This window comes from Vanacampus margaritifer, chromosome 1 (assembly GCF_051991255.1).
Source record: "Vanacampus margaritifer isolate UIUO_Vmar chromosome 1, RoL_Vmar_1.0, whole genome shotgun sequence".
NCBI classification, from domain to species: Eukaryota; Metazoa; Chordata; class Actinopteri; order Syngnathiformes; family Syngnathidae; genus Vanacampus; species Vanacampus margaritifer.
The window spans coordinates 28,529,592-28,543,554 of NC_135432.1; the positions used below are offsets into that span (position 1 = coordinate 28,529,592).

Sequence of the window (13,963 nt, forward strand, 5' to 3'; positions counted from 1 at the left end):
CAAATTAAATTAAAGCATTGTGCAGTGACGATGTTTTTTCAAAGTGAATTCCAACCCATAATCTGAGTGTCAAGCAGGGAGGCAAATTTGTCGCATTTTTATAGTCTCTAGTATGACCGAGCCAGGGATTGAACCCACGACCTCCCAGTCTCAGAGAAGACACTCTACCACCAGGCCAAGGAGCTGCTTCTGGTTAGCGTGCCACGAGAGGTTATATGGGAAATTATGTAATTTAATTGAATTAGAAAGTTACTATTTCTTCACTCCAAAAATACATCTTTGCTGCCAATCGATGCCAGTGACATAACAATGACGTGCTCTTCTACAAGGTGACAGAGAGGGTATAATAAATCTGTGTATTGACAAGTTGCCATTCCCACGACAGAATAATAACTTTGTGTTCAACTAAACAATTATTCATTTTGTCAATGTTCTTTTATACAAAAGTTATTTCTCAGTTTGCTTTTGTACATTTCATCCAGTGTTTGATTTCTGGTGCAATAGCAGATTATGAAGCGCTTGTTGAAAGAAATACAGTAAGTACTATTTGCGCCTTGATTAATTTATGTTTGTATATTTGAAAGTGACAAATGCTCTGTGGACAAATGTTTTGTGTAATACTTTTTTAATGTAGTTGTTGTGGATGGCAATATGCGTGCCTGGGTATGTGTGTGCACCAATGTTCATGCTGACACCAATTGTCATGCTTTTTGTCATCTCCCTCGGGTAGAGCATCGAGGTGGGGATGGGTGGCTGATGGTGGAGGTTGTTGTTGGAAGGGGTGCAGAGTGTAAGCAGGAAGGCTGAAATCAGTGTTGCCGTGGAAACCATTGTATATCCCTCCCCTGTGATTGGTGCTGCCATCTTGTGCAAGTATCTGCTATTTCTGTAATGCAACAAGTCCCCAGACACGAGTGCAGTCACAGAACGCACGCACACAACCCGCTTACACAAGCTTTCAGATTTTAGTTCCTGTTAGCATGCTATCATGTTATTAATAGATCGTTTTCCATAACATGCAGCCGCCATATTGGAGGTCTATGCGTTATGTTCTGATCCTCCATGAGTGTATGTGTAGTCATTAACTGATGTCATGTTTGGTAGATTAGTGCTATCTAGTGGTGGATTTCGTATATTTACAAAGAAAAAAAACGGAAGTCAATTTGTTTGTAGACATCGTTCTTCCTACAAGTCATTTCGATCGTCAAACATCTTCTCTTTGTGTGGCATTGTCTGTAAGTATCCTTTAGATATATTTTAGTTAATTATTAACCTTGGCTATTTTGAAGGAATTTCTTAGTTTGTATTGCTGTTAGGTTAGAACGATATGTAAATGCATGGTGAAGCGTCCAGAAATTACACATTGTGCTGTTGAGTGAAAAATAAGAAGAATTTATTTGACTTTTATTTGAACAATTGTTGACATGCGCCGAGCATACAAAACGCATCAGGTCTGTCTACCTGTCTCACCCAGCAGAAGGCCTAAGGATGATATGGAACCGATTGGACGAATGCTACGGCTTAGCAGAGGCAGTCAAAAGAGCTCTATTTGGAAAAAACTGGACTGCTTCCCCAATTTGGATAACAAAGAGCCTTCGAAGCTGATAGACCCAAGTGACTTACTACTGGAGTTGAACACCGCCAAGGTGGATGGAAGTCTGCCCGGCCTTTCTTACTTGGACACGGCTAGGAGCGTTATCCCCATTTAGCAAAAATGACCATATAGCCTGCAGGAAAATGTGCTTTTTTTATGGCTCAAATTACAAAATGCTGTACCAGGTTGCCTACCCCCCTTTCTCTGTCGGCTCAGGTTATAAATGACCCTAACTTCATACTAACGGTGCATACAGACTCAAGCAAAACTGAAAAGCCTCCTTGGGAGTCCATCAAGCGAAAGGAAATGGCTGTCCACAAAACTGAGGTGTCTGCACGGATCAGCATAGACCAGGACAGCGAGGTAACAGAAGTGAAGCACCCTCATGAAACATGCCCTTTTCATTGCAAGCCCCACTCATGACAAAGCTGCCGTGGCTTCCGTCTCAAGTCCATTGAAGAGAGGAAGATGTTTTTTCAAGGAGAATGGCATCTGTTTCAAGTGCTGCGTTTCATCATCTCATATTGCCAAAGACTACCTGTATACTGTAAAGTATGCTGAGTGCGAGAGCGATTGACACCCCACTGCACTCCATCCAGGTCCTGCGCCGTGGATCAACAAGGCGAGCCTTCCTTCAGAGCATGGCGGGGAGTCAGACCAGGTCTGTGGAGGAAACCTAATTCATAGATCATACTCAAAGATCCTTTTAGCCCAAATTTATCCTGGAGGATGTCGTGAACAGGCAAAAATGGGCTACGTGATCTTAGATGAGCAAAGCAACAGGTCATTGTCTCGTTGTGATTTTTTTTATGTCTTTGATATCTAAGAACCACCAACATCAGTGTGATGCAAGTAACCGGAAGAATGGCAGCTGGCTTCTACATTGAATCTATGAATGGCCAAGTTGTCCATCTTCTCCCTAAGCTTTTGGAATGCAATGAAATACCAGACAACAGGGAAGAGATCCCCAGTCCTAACACTGCTCGATTCCACCCTGATCTAAGACAACCCAAGATATCCCAGAGCTGGAACCCGGTGTTCCAATCCTTCTCCTGCTTGGTTGAGACATCATCAGCCTGCACAAGGTCCGAAAGCTCATGAACAGTTCCTTCAGTGCCCCCTATGCTCAGAAACTAGATCTTGGCTAGGTGATAGTAGGCAACGTCAGCTTGAGCAATGCCGACAAGTCAATCAGTGAACACATTCTTCACAAGTGCTCTTGAGCAAGGGCGTCCAACTGCATTCAAACCCCATCCCAACATTATCAGTGTGAAAGAGAGTTACATCCTTGGGCATTCTTCCTAACATCTCAGACAAAACTCATCTTGGCCGAGCAGTCTTTCAAGTGACTAGCGACAACAATAAGATGGCCCCCTCTACCGACGACCTCAACTTAATGGCAATAATGAAGCAGGGCGTAAAAAGGATGACAATAACAGCCGGGTCGCTCCCTTGCCCTTCAGGTCACCACGGCCCCGTCTCCCGGACAACAAGCCCCAAGCCCTGAATCGCTTCTTTGCTCTCAAGCGTAGTCTCCAAAAGAAACCTGCCATTAACCAGCACTTTTTCACCTTCATGGAGAAGATCTTTAAAAATGGGCATGCTGAGATTGCACCCCCTTTTAAAGAGAATGAAGAAAGATGGTATTTGCCTCTCTTTGGTGTGTAACATCCGAGTTGTTTTTGATTCGAGTGCCCAGTACGATGGAGTTTCTTTGAACAATGTGCTCTTGACAGGGCCTGATCTCAACAACACCCTTGTCGGAGTGCTCATCAGATTTCGCGGAGAAGTTATCGCAGGGACAGCAGACATCAAACAAAGGTTTCACTGTTTCCTAGTGCGGGAACAAGACAGGAATTTCCTTAGATTCCTCTGGTTTCGTGACAATGAGCCATCTCAAGATGTTAGTGAGCATCGCATGACCGTGCATGTTTTTGGGAACAGTCCAAGTCTAGCAGTTGCCATATACTGCCTCAGACTTTCTGTTGAAGATGGGCCGATCATCGACAAAGAGGTGAAGAGGTATTTTCCGATGCCTCGACTAAGACAATTGCCGCAGTCGCTTACCATAAGGTGACTGATCAAGATGGAAAGCACCATGTAGGATCCATTAAGGGCAAGGCAAAGCTTGCTCCCCGGCCAGAGAATACAGTCCCTCGGCTAGAGCTGTGTGCAGCAGTTCTAGCTGTGGAATTGGCTGGCCTTATCGCCTCTGAACTTGACCTTAAGCACGACGCCACAAAAGCTAAACACGAAGGTTCTATGTGTATGTATGTAACCGTGTTATACAAATAAGATCATCTTCCATCCCACAACAATGGAAATATGTGACAACTGAACAAAATCCTGCTGACCATGCAACCCGGTCTGTCATCGCTGCCCAGCTCTCACACACAACCTGGTTCAGTGGTCCATCATCTTTTCTCTATCAAGACACAAGGGAGTCACAAGACCCAGGTGCCTTTGAGCTCATCAACCCGAAAGAAGACGCAGAGATTCGGCCTGTCTCTGTCCTCAACACACAGGCCATACCCCAGCAGTTAGGATCTTCATGTTTCAATAGATTCTCATCATGGCGGTCTTTAATCCGTGCAGTAGCCAACCTTAGCCACATATCTCACAGCTTCTGTAGTTGCTCTGATGAGAAGAGCGGTCTCTGCAGAAGATGACATCTGTGTCATGAAGGGCATACAGCATCACAGATAAACCATGCACAGTGGGTCATCACCAGGGCTGTGCAGCACGATGCTTAAGATGATGAACTTGTTTGCCTGAAAAGGGGTGTAAGAGTACATCCAAACAGTTACATCAAAGACCTGGACCCTTTCATTGATGTGCAAGATCTTTTGAGGGTTGGAGGGCGCATTCAGGGAGGAGACTTCACAATTGAAGAGAATAACCCTCTAATACCCCAGGCAAACACCATGTCACAATCCTCCTGGTGAGACATTTTCATGAGCAAACCTCTCACCAAGGTCGACTATTTGTATGGCAAGCTACCGGGCCAAAAGCATGGGAAAATGTGTAAGTAGTGTTTTACGTCAGTGTGCCACATGCCGGAAACTCCACGGCAGCCCTGAGATACAGAAGATGGCCGACCTCCCTGCTGAGCATCTGTCTATGGACAAATCTAGGACTTGACGTCTTGGGCCCCTGGAACGTGGTGGGACGCCGCACAAGAGGTGGGTTGGCTCACAGCAAGAGGTGGGCAGTTATGTTTGATGGTCTTTCAGTACGGGCTGTCCATGTTGAAGTAATACTGTAGAAGCTATGGCCACTTCAAGCTTCATTAACGTTTTCAGACGGTTCCTTGCTATAAGAGGCCCTATGAAAAAGAACAACAGATGAAAATGGAAAACTGCAAGTTGGAAGCTTCAATTGAAAAATTGGCCATGGAGAAAGAAATTGCTGTAGCCCAGTCAAAAGCGTCTGTGTTCAAGGAAGCTGACGCATCAGCTGGAATACGTCACGTAGGTGAATGCCACCACATGGCACCCGTTTTTACATCGAGTGCAGCTTACCTTATTGTCAGGTGCGCTGCAACGCCTTGGCACAAAAATTGGCACTGTCTACAAAAATAGGGCCCGACAAGTCATATACTGTAGGTTGGCCAAAGGCCATATCTACTGCAGGGCCAGCCCAAATTTGAGTAAATCCTTCACAAATGGCAGGTAACATATTTACAACAAGTAGTAGACTTCTATGCAATTTATGCACAATTTTGGGGAGAGTGGCTAATTGTAATCTAGCTATCTAATTATTTATACGTAAACCCTTTTTATTATCTAAATTATTATGTGTACTTGACTTATATCAAATTCTGCCGTGGGAAATAATGTATTAGCACATTTGCTGTTTATTATGAGAACTACTCCATCAAAAAAAAAAATTATTCCAATTTTTAAAATGTCCTTTAAAACGGCTGACTACCTGATTACTGGAGAAATGACCTTGTTAATTATCTGAATTATACCCCATCCTTACGTAGTCCATTGGTAACTTCTAAACGGGGTGTTTACTTATTTGTAGGACGCACAGTGGTGTTTGTAATTGTAACTATGACATCCTTAACCACTGTTGTTGTTACCTCGGTGTCCACGAATAATTCCCCCCCATGAGATGTCATTTGATCGCTTATGCGCCAAGCATTTAGTCTCTCCATTTTCAATTGTCAATCGAGAACCAACAAACAAAGAAGTGACACAATTTAATGTTAATGTCAGGCTCAAATCAAAAATATGAAAGATTTCGGATGATCTGTCATAGCACAGCACTCTAATGTACCACGGAACACAGCTTGGCAATCACCGCTCTAAACAATACATAATTGTCCATGAATATTGTTGATGGATGGATTGTGGTCCAGGCTAATTTTGGTGGCTAAAAAGCTCGTTTGTTTACCAATGCTTCTTTACCGAACTTGTGGGTCATGTAAACCTGACTAATAAAATATTAGAATCAATTAGGTCCTGTAGGCCATTTTCCATTTTGTATTTTGTATCTGAGTCTAAAATTGAGATGTGGAGAAATCTGGCTTTTTCGGGAGTTCTTCCAAAAAGTATTTTTAGGCTGTTGTTATTATTTTCAATTGGCATTTGAAAATGGCAATCAAGAAGAATTCAGTCAGACTAAAGCACTAGGACCCAGTGGAGAATTGTGAGGCTGGGTGCTGCCTGTCCACCCACCCTGCTCCTCAGCTCTGCATGCTGCTGCAGTTGCCCAGGGCGCTTACTGAAGCCACTACATGTGTGCATGAAAGTCCGTGTGTGTGGGGTGTGGGGGGTGGGGGGTGGGGGGATTGGGCGGGTGGTTGGTCAGCCTGTGAGAGGGGGAGGGTTCGAGTAGGAGGCGATGACAAGATGAAAGGGGCCAGGTGAGGAGGAGACACACATGTATCACACACTTCCTCTTCTTCGACCCATCCATCCCTCCCTCAACACACACACACATCCACCATCCACATCGCCTGTATGACTGGTGTGCACGTGGATGTGTGTGTATGACTGTTGGCTTTGTGAGCGTGTGCTTGAGAGTCATCGAAACAGGTCAACGTTCCTCCAGCAGACTGTGAACCTGCACAGGAGTGAGCAGCTCTTTTTCGACTGAGGTATGTCACACATTTTTACTGTCATTATCATATCACACACACATGCACATGTACCTTCTCTGTGAATGGAGTGTGTGCGTGTGCGTGTGTGTTTTGGGAGGTGAGGGTGCAGAAAAAGATTTGGGTCACTGTTTAAATGTGATGCAAAAGGATCATATGAAGACTTATTTTTTCACATCCCGTACTGTGTAATTTGTGTGTTGCTTCTCCAAACTTGGCCAAAGTGGAAGAGAACAACAGGCTCGTTTTCACCTCGCAGTGTCGTGCGCATATGATCGGGTCAGATGGTTATTTGTTTGCAGCCTCGGAGGCTCTAGAGAATATTTGGATTACCTCTGAGGTGGAGCTTAAGTGCTGTATGGGTGGTTTGAAGGAAGCCTGATGTGTACAAGTGCGAGGAGCACACCACGGCATTTCCATAAAAAAAAAAAATGTTTTCATTACATGAGATTTAGTGAAACCCGCTCTTTTGTTCATTCGCGTGTTTCTCAGTTAACAAAGAAAAGTACACATTGAATAGTTTGCAAAGTTTTTTTAAAAACGAAATAATCACTGAAATGCATGAAAAGTGAGTATCTTACATAGCATACCATAATATACCGTACCAGTTTAATCCACTGCCTCATAGTGACATGCAACCAAAAATGGTTCCTTGACTGAAAAAGCGCAACAACAATCTTGTGTTGATTGATCCCTGCTGTGTGGATCTAACACCCCCGAGCAAGATGTCAGTGTGTATTTTGCAAACACACTATGAAAAAAGAAGCTGAAAACAATCAATAGTGATGCGAACAACGAAGGCTCTCCAGAGAGTCGCTTTGCGTTTTCTGTGTAAGATGTTGTTTATGCTTCGTTAAATTAGGCTGAAGGTGACTGTGACCCTTTGACCTATTATTATTGTGACGCTAGCTGTGTACATGTGGGTAGGAAAAGAGCAGGTGCCTCGTTATCTTGCCGGATGGAAAAACGGACCCATGCAGGTGTGCTGCATATGGAAATGTACTAGAGACTCTGTGCTCATTCCACAACTTTTACGGCGCGTGCGAGTTCAGAATAGAATAGAATAGAATGTCTTTATTGTTATTAAACAACAGGTATACAACAAAATTTGGAGCGCTGCACTGTTTGGTGGAGAGTAAAAGTAACAAAATCAAATATTTACGTCATACAACACGGCACACTGGAGAGGTCGACTAAGTTGATCCTCCCCTTTGTGTCTTTGCACTCACGCTAATTAAATCAACTGCAAATGACTGTCTACAGTACACGAGAGGTCTTAAATCAATTAGATTTTCAATTGCTGTGGACAGAAAGTTCTATCTTTCTGTTTGTTTTGAACTCTTGAAGGGAACATATGGTCCTGGCTGCTTTTAGCGTTTCCTCGCGGCTCTGATTGCCTCGAGAGTGCAACATCTGAAGATGCAGATGCCAAATTAGATACCATGTTAAGGTCCAGACAGGCAGCGAGTATGACACGTGAGGACGCTTTCACAGTGGAACAGCAGCCGTTCCATTTCATAATTGAACTAGTACTGTTGGGGTTTAATTCAAAACTTTTGATGTATTTGTTTTTCTCGTAATATGCAGTCAATAGTTACCTCTTCCTTTTCTTTGTTTCTTTACTTGAGGTTGACATGGTAATTGTTTTCTGCTATTTTCCATCCATGCATTTTCTATATCGCTTCCTCTCATTATCGCAGGAGGGCTGATGCCCATCCCAGATGTCTTTGGGCAAGAGGCAGAGTACACCCAAGACTGGTCGTCATGTAGACAAACAACTAGTGACATGCTTGCACATTCACACCTGGTCATTTTACATCCTTCAATGATCCTAACATGCATGTTTTGGAAATCAGCGTCATTGTCAAAACCATACAGACATCCACAATTTGTTTAAAAAAAAAATCAAATCAAAACTATTATTTAAACTTTCAAGTGGAATTTGGTGCTGATTCACATTACGATTCTTTGGTCTTGGTGGAACCAAATTAATCTAATCAAATTTAATTTAATTGAATTTAATCATTGATCTGGTTATTGAAGGTTTGTTATGACTTTTAGCTTGTTCCATCAGCGAGCCACTTGTTTTCCTGACACAAACAACCATTTTTGGGGTGTGGCTAGCTACTGGGGAACTGTCCGGGAACATTCATAAGGGAATTTATCCTATGTATCCTGTCTAAGCCATCCGTGGGTTCTAATAATGATTACTATGAGAAGTGGAATTCAGATCAGTAGCAAGGAAAATTGACTGTAAATATAAAACATGTTTTGAGAGTGTATAAAAATGTGCAATACAACCGTCTAGATTTAATTAGCATAGGGAAACACAGGTAAATGTAGTTTTATGTGGTTGCGATTTTCAAGGAATTTAAAATGGTGGTACAGCCAAAATTGGCGAGAACATTCAATTACCATTTTTAATATAAATAACAGCCCCTGAAAATCCCTTTAATCCAAATAATTACCCAGTAACACCAAATTGGGGGTGTGGGGGGTGTGGTGTAAGTAGCAGTGCTACACATCACATTGAAATTTCAAAATGGTGGCACATGGTCACAAATAGCGGGAAAATTCTGATTCTACAAGCCCCCCCATGTATTTTAATAAAATGGAAATTCGTCCAGCTCTTCTGGGGGGGCCCTGAGGTGTTCCCAGGCCAACCCAATCCAGCACGTTCTGGGAGGCTGATCATATGCCTGAGCCACCTCAGCTGACTCCTCTCAATGCGGAGGAGCAGCGGCTCTATTCTGTCAGAATTCTTTTTATCGTTATTGTTATTGTGATTTTTTTGAACGTTTAGTTCACAAATGTTTGCACATGTACTACACTGCTTCTTTCTTGTAATTGAAAATGTGTTTTTTCTTACAGATTTGCCCAACCAACATTTTATAGTGGAGGTCTAAGTGGCTCCATCTTCAAGGGAGCAGGGCCTCCTCTGACCCTCTTGAGCTGTAGGCTCAGTCAAGACCTTCGGAACTCCAGCTGCCATCAAAGGTTCACCTTCCTGAGCGTCTCTGTGGCACCCTACGGCGGGGGAGGATGGGTGATGGGCCCGTGATACTCAGCGGACTCTCTCCTCCTCATCCCATCCTCTCATGGAGCACCTTGTCACACCGAGTCCCTTCTGGAACACTTCCCTCCCGGGACTCCCCTCCTCCCCCCCCAGCGTGGGCCAGGCCGGATTCGACGCCAACCAGTCTTTAGCTCTGTGTGCCATGCTCATCATGGACGTCCTGGCCGTGGCGGGGAACCTCGCCGTGATGATCGTCATAAGCAAAACGCCGCATCTGCGCAAATTTGCCTTCTTGTTCCACCTGTGCTTGGTGGACCTGCTGGCGGCGCTGGTGCTGATGCCTCTGGGGATGGTGCCCGACGGGGTGTTGGCAGACGAGGCGTTGTGTCGAAGCTACCTCTGCTTGAGCGTTTGCCTGGTGAGCGCGGCCATCCTCACCATCTGCGCCATCAACGTGGAGCGCTACTACTACATCGTGCACCCCATGCGCCACGAGGTGAAGATGACTGTCAGGGTGGTGGCGATGGTACTGGTGGGGGTCTGGATTAAAGCCATCGTCATGTCATCGCTGCCTTTCCTGGGTTGGCTGCTCCAAGGTGACCAGGCTGTGGCGTCCAGTCCGCTGTTCGTCCCTGGTCAGGCACATTGCTCCCTCCACTGGGCGGGAGGCAGGACCACCCGTCTGATCTTCATGGTCTTCTTCACATTCATCTATTTCCTGTGTCCCATGTTGATTATTCTGGTGGTCTACTGCAACATGTTCAAGGTGGCCCGAGTGGCGGCCATGCATCACGGCCCGCTCCCTACTTTGATGGACACGTCACGGCAACGCTCCGAGTCCGCCAGCAGCCACTCCACCGTGGCCGCCAGCCTCGGAGGGACCGGCTCCCGCAACACTCCCCAAAGGACCTTCGGTGGTGGGAAGGCGGCGGTGGTTCTGGTGGCGGTGGGTGGCCAATTCCTCTGCTGCTGGCTGCCATACTTCTCTTTCCATCTCTATTCGGCTGTGGTCTCTACCTCGCCTGCCTCGCTGGCCCAGCTGGAGGATGTGGTCACGTGGATCGGTTATTTCTGCTTCACCTCCAACCCCTTCTTCTACGGCTGCCTCAATCGCCAGATTCGGGAGGAGCTTGGCCGGCACCTGGCCTGCCTTTCTAAGCGGGCTGGATCCAGTCAGGGGGAACAGCTGCCCAGCCGTGAGGCCTCCATTGAGGAGAACTTCCTGCAGTTCCTTCAGGGCACGGCGTGCAATCTGGAGCCGTGTAACTCTCACGGCCGAGTGAGTCAGCAGGAGACGGAACATGAAGGCCTACATGAATCTTCTGCTCTGCAGAACATGCCAGCTGACTTCCACATCCCCGGGCAGGTTCTTGAGGAAACCTCAGAGCTCATACAACAGCAAAAAATAAGCAATCAATTCCGTGCGTTGGCAAATTCCAAAACATTACCAGAGATGTAGCTGCCTCGCCCATATTATCAAATAATCGAGTTCAAGACTTCATTTCATTGATTCATTTTTCAGAAATATTTTCCAGTTTAATACATTTTGTAGAAACTTTATTTGTGCGTATGCCGCCATTGTGGTTTACGCTGCAATGCATTCTTTGAGTCATGCGAAACGGGTATATAGAAAGCAAGGTAAGCCTCGTCGCGTTCCTAAAGAAACAACATGTGATCCGGAGAGCTCTCAAGAGCACGGTGTGAAGGAGAGTGACTCTCTCGATCCCATGCTGTTTTTTTAGGAACGCTGCCGAAGATTACCTCGCTTTCTTTATACCCGTTTCGCATTGCTCGGCAGAGCGCAAGCGGCCATTTTATGTCTCTAGGCAGAATGCGATGCAACGTAAACAACAATGGTGGTGTACGTACAAATAACGTTTCTACAAAATGTGTTCAACTGGAAATGATTTTTGAAAAATGAATCTCATAGTTATGTTAGTAACAACCAAATAAATATTATAGAGCAAACTTGTCATTACAGTCAGGGCTTATTTGAAATGTTTTGTGCTCTCAAACAGAAACCTGGTCAGCGCACTCCATACTGTCTTCTATAGGACATAATAATTGTGCTTCGTCTTTTTGAGAAAATGGGGACATGTTCCGTGAAAAAGCAATGATAAATACAGTACATCATGTGCATCTTCTCCTTCTCACCCCCTACAGTCGCTATCCTGCGGCATTACATGTTGAAGAGACACTCTGTCATTATGTATTTTTAATCGTATCCCTTCATTTGTTACCGCATTTATCTTTTATAACTGCCTTGTGATTATCATCTCCTCGCTAAAATCATGTCACATTGTGAGACTCGTGATCTTGCAGCCTCCTTCCCCTCAGACAAGCGTTGGTGCAGTATTCAGGCAGAAAAAAGGGGTACACTAGACTAGAGTTTGTGTCCCTCTATAGTACTAGGGGTCAGCAGCGTGGTGCCGGCAAGCACCAGGTAGCCGCCAAGGACCACATGAGTAGCCCGTGGGCCTGTTCTTAAAAAATAGCTCACCAGTCATAAGACACTGTCACTTTCGAAGAATGTTGAAAAATGTAAACACTGGGAGATTTAACATGATTAATGTCTTCACATAACTCAATATACTTTGTAATTATTAACAATAGCATATAACAGTAACAAGTTAATGGTGTTAAACTGGTAGCCCTTCACATTAATCAGTGGCCAAGAAGTATAGCTCTCACTTCCCAAAAAAGTTGGTGACCCCTGATCTATACTCATGTGCACTACTCCAATAGGGCTATTTAAAGAGGAAGTCAACCGTAAGCATTTCTTGACAATAATGTGACCTCACTAATCGAAACATGGCAGTTTGATTAAAATAACATTTGTGGAATATGAGTTATGCAGCACAAAATCCAGCCGTTTTTATCCATCTCAGGTCGCGGCCATTTTGCCACTCGTTGTCGACTGAAAATGACATCACAGTTGTGCAGGACTCATCAGGCAACGACCAATCACAGCTCACCTGTTTTCTGAACCTGAGCTGTGATTGTTTTTATCTGATACCTGAGCTACTGCGATGTCATTTTCATTCGACAGCAAGTGGTAAAATGGCCGCCTTCTGATATTGACAAAAACGGCTTGATTTTGCTGCTTAATTAGCTCGTATTCGTGACGGCATAAAACATATTATTGTCAATATTTTTCTTTTTGGGGGGAGGGTGACTTCCCTTTTAAGGGAACGATGCATTTAAGTTCCCATGTTCTACGGTAACATCCCAGTGACAAGTATTTGTTGCGATTCGACCACAGCACATAAAAACAGTATATTGTATTGTGGCCCTTTTTGGTGACACTGCAAATTCACTCAGTCTTTCTTACTGCGTGATGCAGTGTTCTGCATGTTGACATGTACACAGGAGCAGAATGAGTGTGCCTGTGTTTATGATTGACACAAGCCACCGTGTTGTGGCTACACAAACGTGCAGTTGTGACAATGCATCCACATTTGTGAGCTGATCGCCTTTGGCCTCATTTAGCTTGACAAATGGAAGCCTCGCGTCTCAGGTGGGATACACAAACACTTTGCACAAGTCGTGACTAATGTTCCAAAGAAAATGACATGCTGCGTTTGTATGTTATGTCTAGTCGAAGCTCATTTTTTCTGTTGTCTGTGTCTATAATGGACTACAGCTTGATCACAAGACTGGCGAATCAAGCCCTTAAGAAAGGTTCACACTTTGCTGGAAGTCAAAAAAAAACAACAAATGGCCTCTTTGTCACAAGAACAAATGATGAAAGAAACAGAAGTGATTTTGTTGTTGCAATTCTTTAAAAATGTTAAAAGCAGAATGTGGAACATTTTTGGGCCAAATTATTAAGCACAAGACAAAATTACTGTCATCCACAATGTTCTACAATTTTCATGTGATTATTATTTATGACAACTGGTTTATTACATCAGCTGGCCTTAAAGTAGCTTTGTATTTTATTTCATTTTTGATCATCTCAACTTACTTTCAGCATTTTCTCATAATGGATGTAACATTACACAAATTAGTGGTTATGATAAAGCCGTTCTATGTGACACGACATTGGATCAAAAGGATTTTGCTTCGTTAGATTTTGTGTAAGGTGTAAACATGTTTTTACTCTTTGTATTGTGTGTCAGACCCATTAAAAAAGACATTCTTTCTCAACTGTTTTCAACTGTTTTGTCACACCTTAACTGTTTTTCATGTTCATATTTTGAAGGTGTCTGACATGCTTTTTGGGTGAATTTTATCAAGGTGCAGG

The 13,963-nt window shown here is 44.2% G+C and overlaps 1 protein-coding gene across 3 annotated transcripts; it reads left to right on the top strand.

The window, feature by feature from the left end:
- The first annotated feature begins 1,078 nt into the window (after positions 1-1,078).
- gpr61 (G protein-coupled receptor 61) lies at positions 1,079-13,866 on the top strand. Of its 3 annotated transcripts, none has more exons than XM_077545193.1 (3): positions 1,079-1,235; positions 1,475-4,776; positions 9,573-13,866. In XM_077545193.1, the coding sequence occupies exon 3, from the start codon at positions 9,800-9,802 to the stop codon at positions 11,174-11,176; it is 1,377 nt and encodes a 458-aa protein (XP_077401319.1). In that variant the 5' UTR covers positions 1,079-1,235; positions 1,475-4,776; positions 9,573-9,799; the 3' UTR covers positions 11,177-13,866. The 3 variants fall into 3 exon arrangements, with proteins under 3 accessions (XP_077401319.1, XP_077401326.1, XP_077401312.1); XM_077545200.1 differs by having other exon boundaries at positions 1,478-4,776; XM_077545186.1 differs by lacking the exons at positions 1,079-1,235; positions 1,475-4,776 and adding an exon at positions 6,434-6,701.
- Positions 13,867-13,963: the final 97 nt, after the last annotated feature.

Excerpts from the sequence above, each read along its gene's own strand:
- gpr61 (XM_077545193.1), top strand. The coding sequence starts at position 9,800 with ATGGAGCACCTTGTCACACCGAGTCCCTTCTGGAACACTTCCCTCCCG.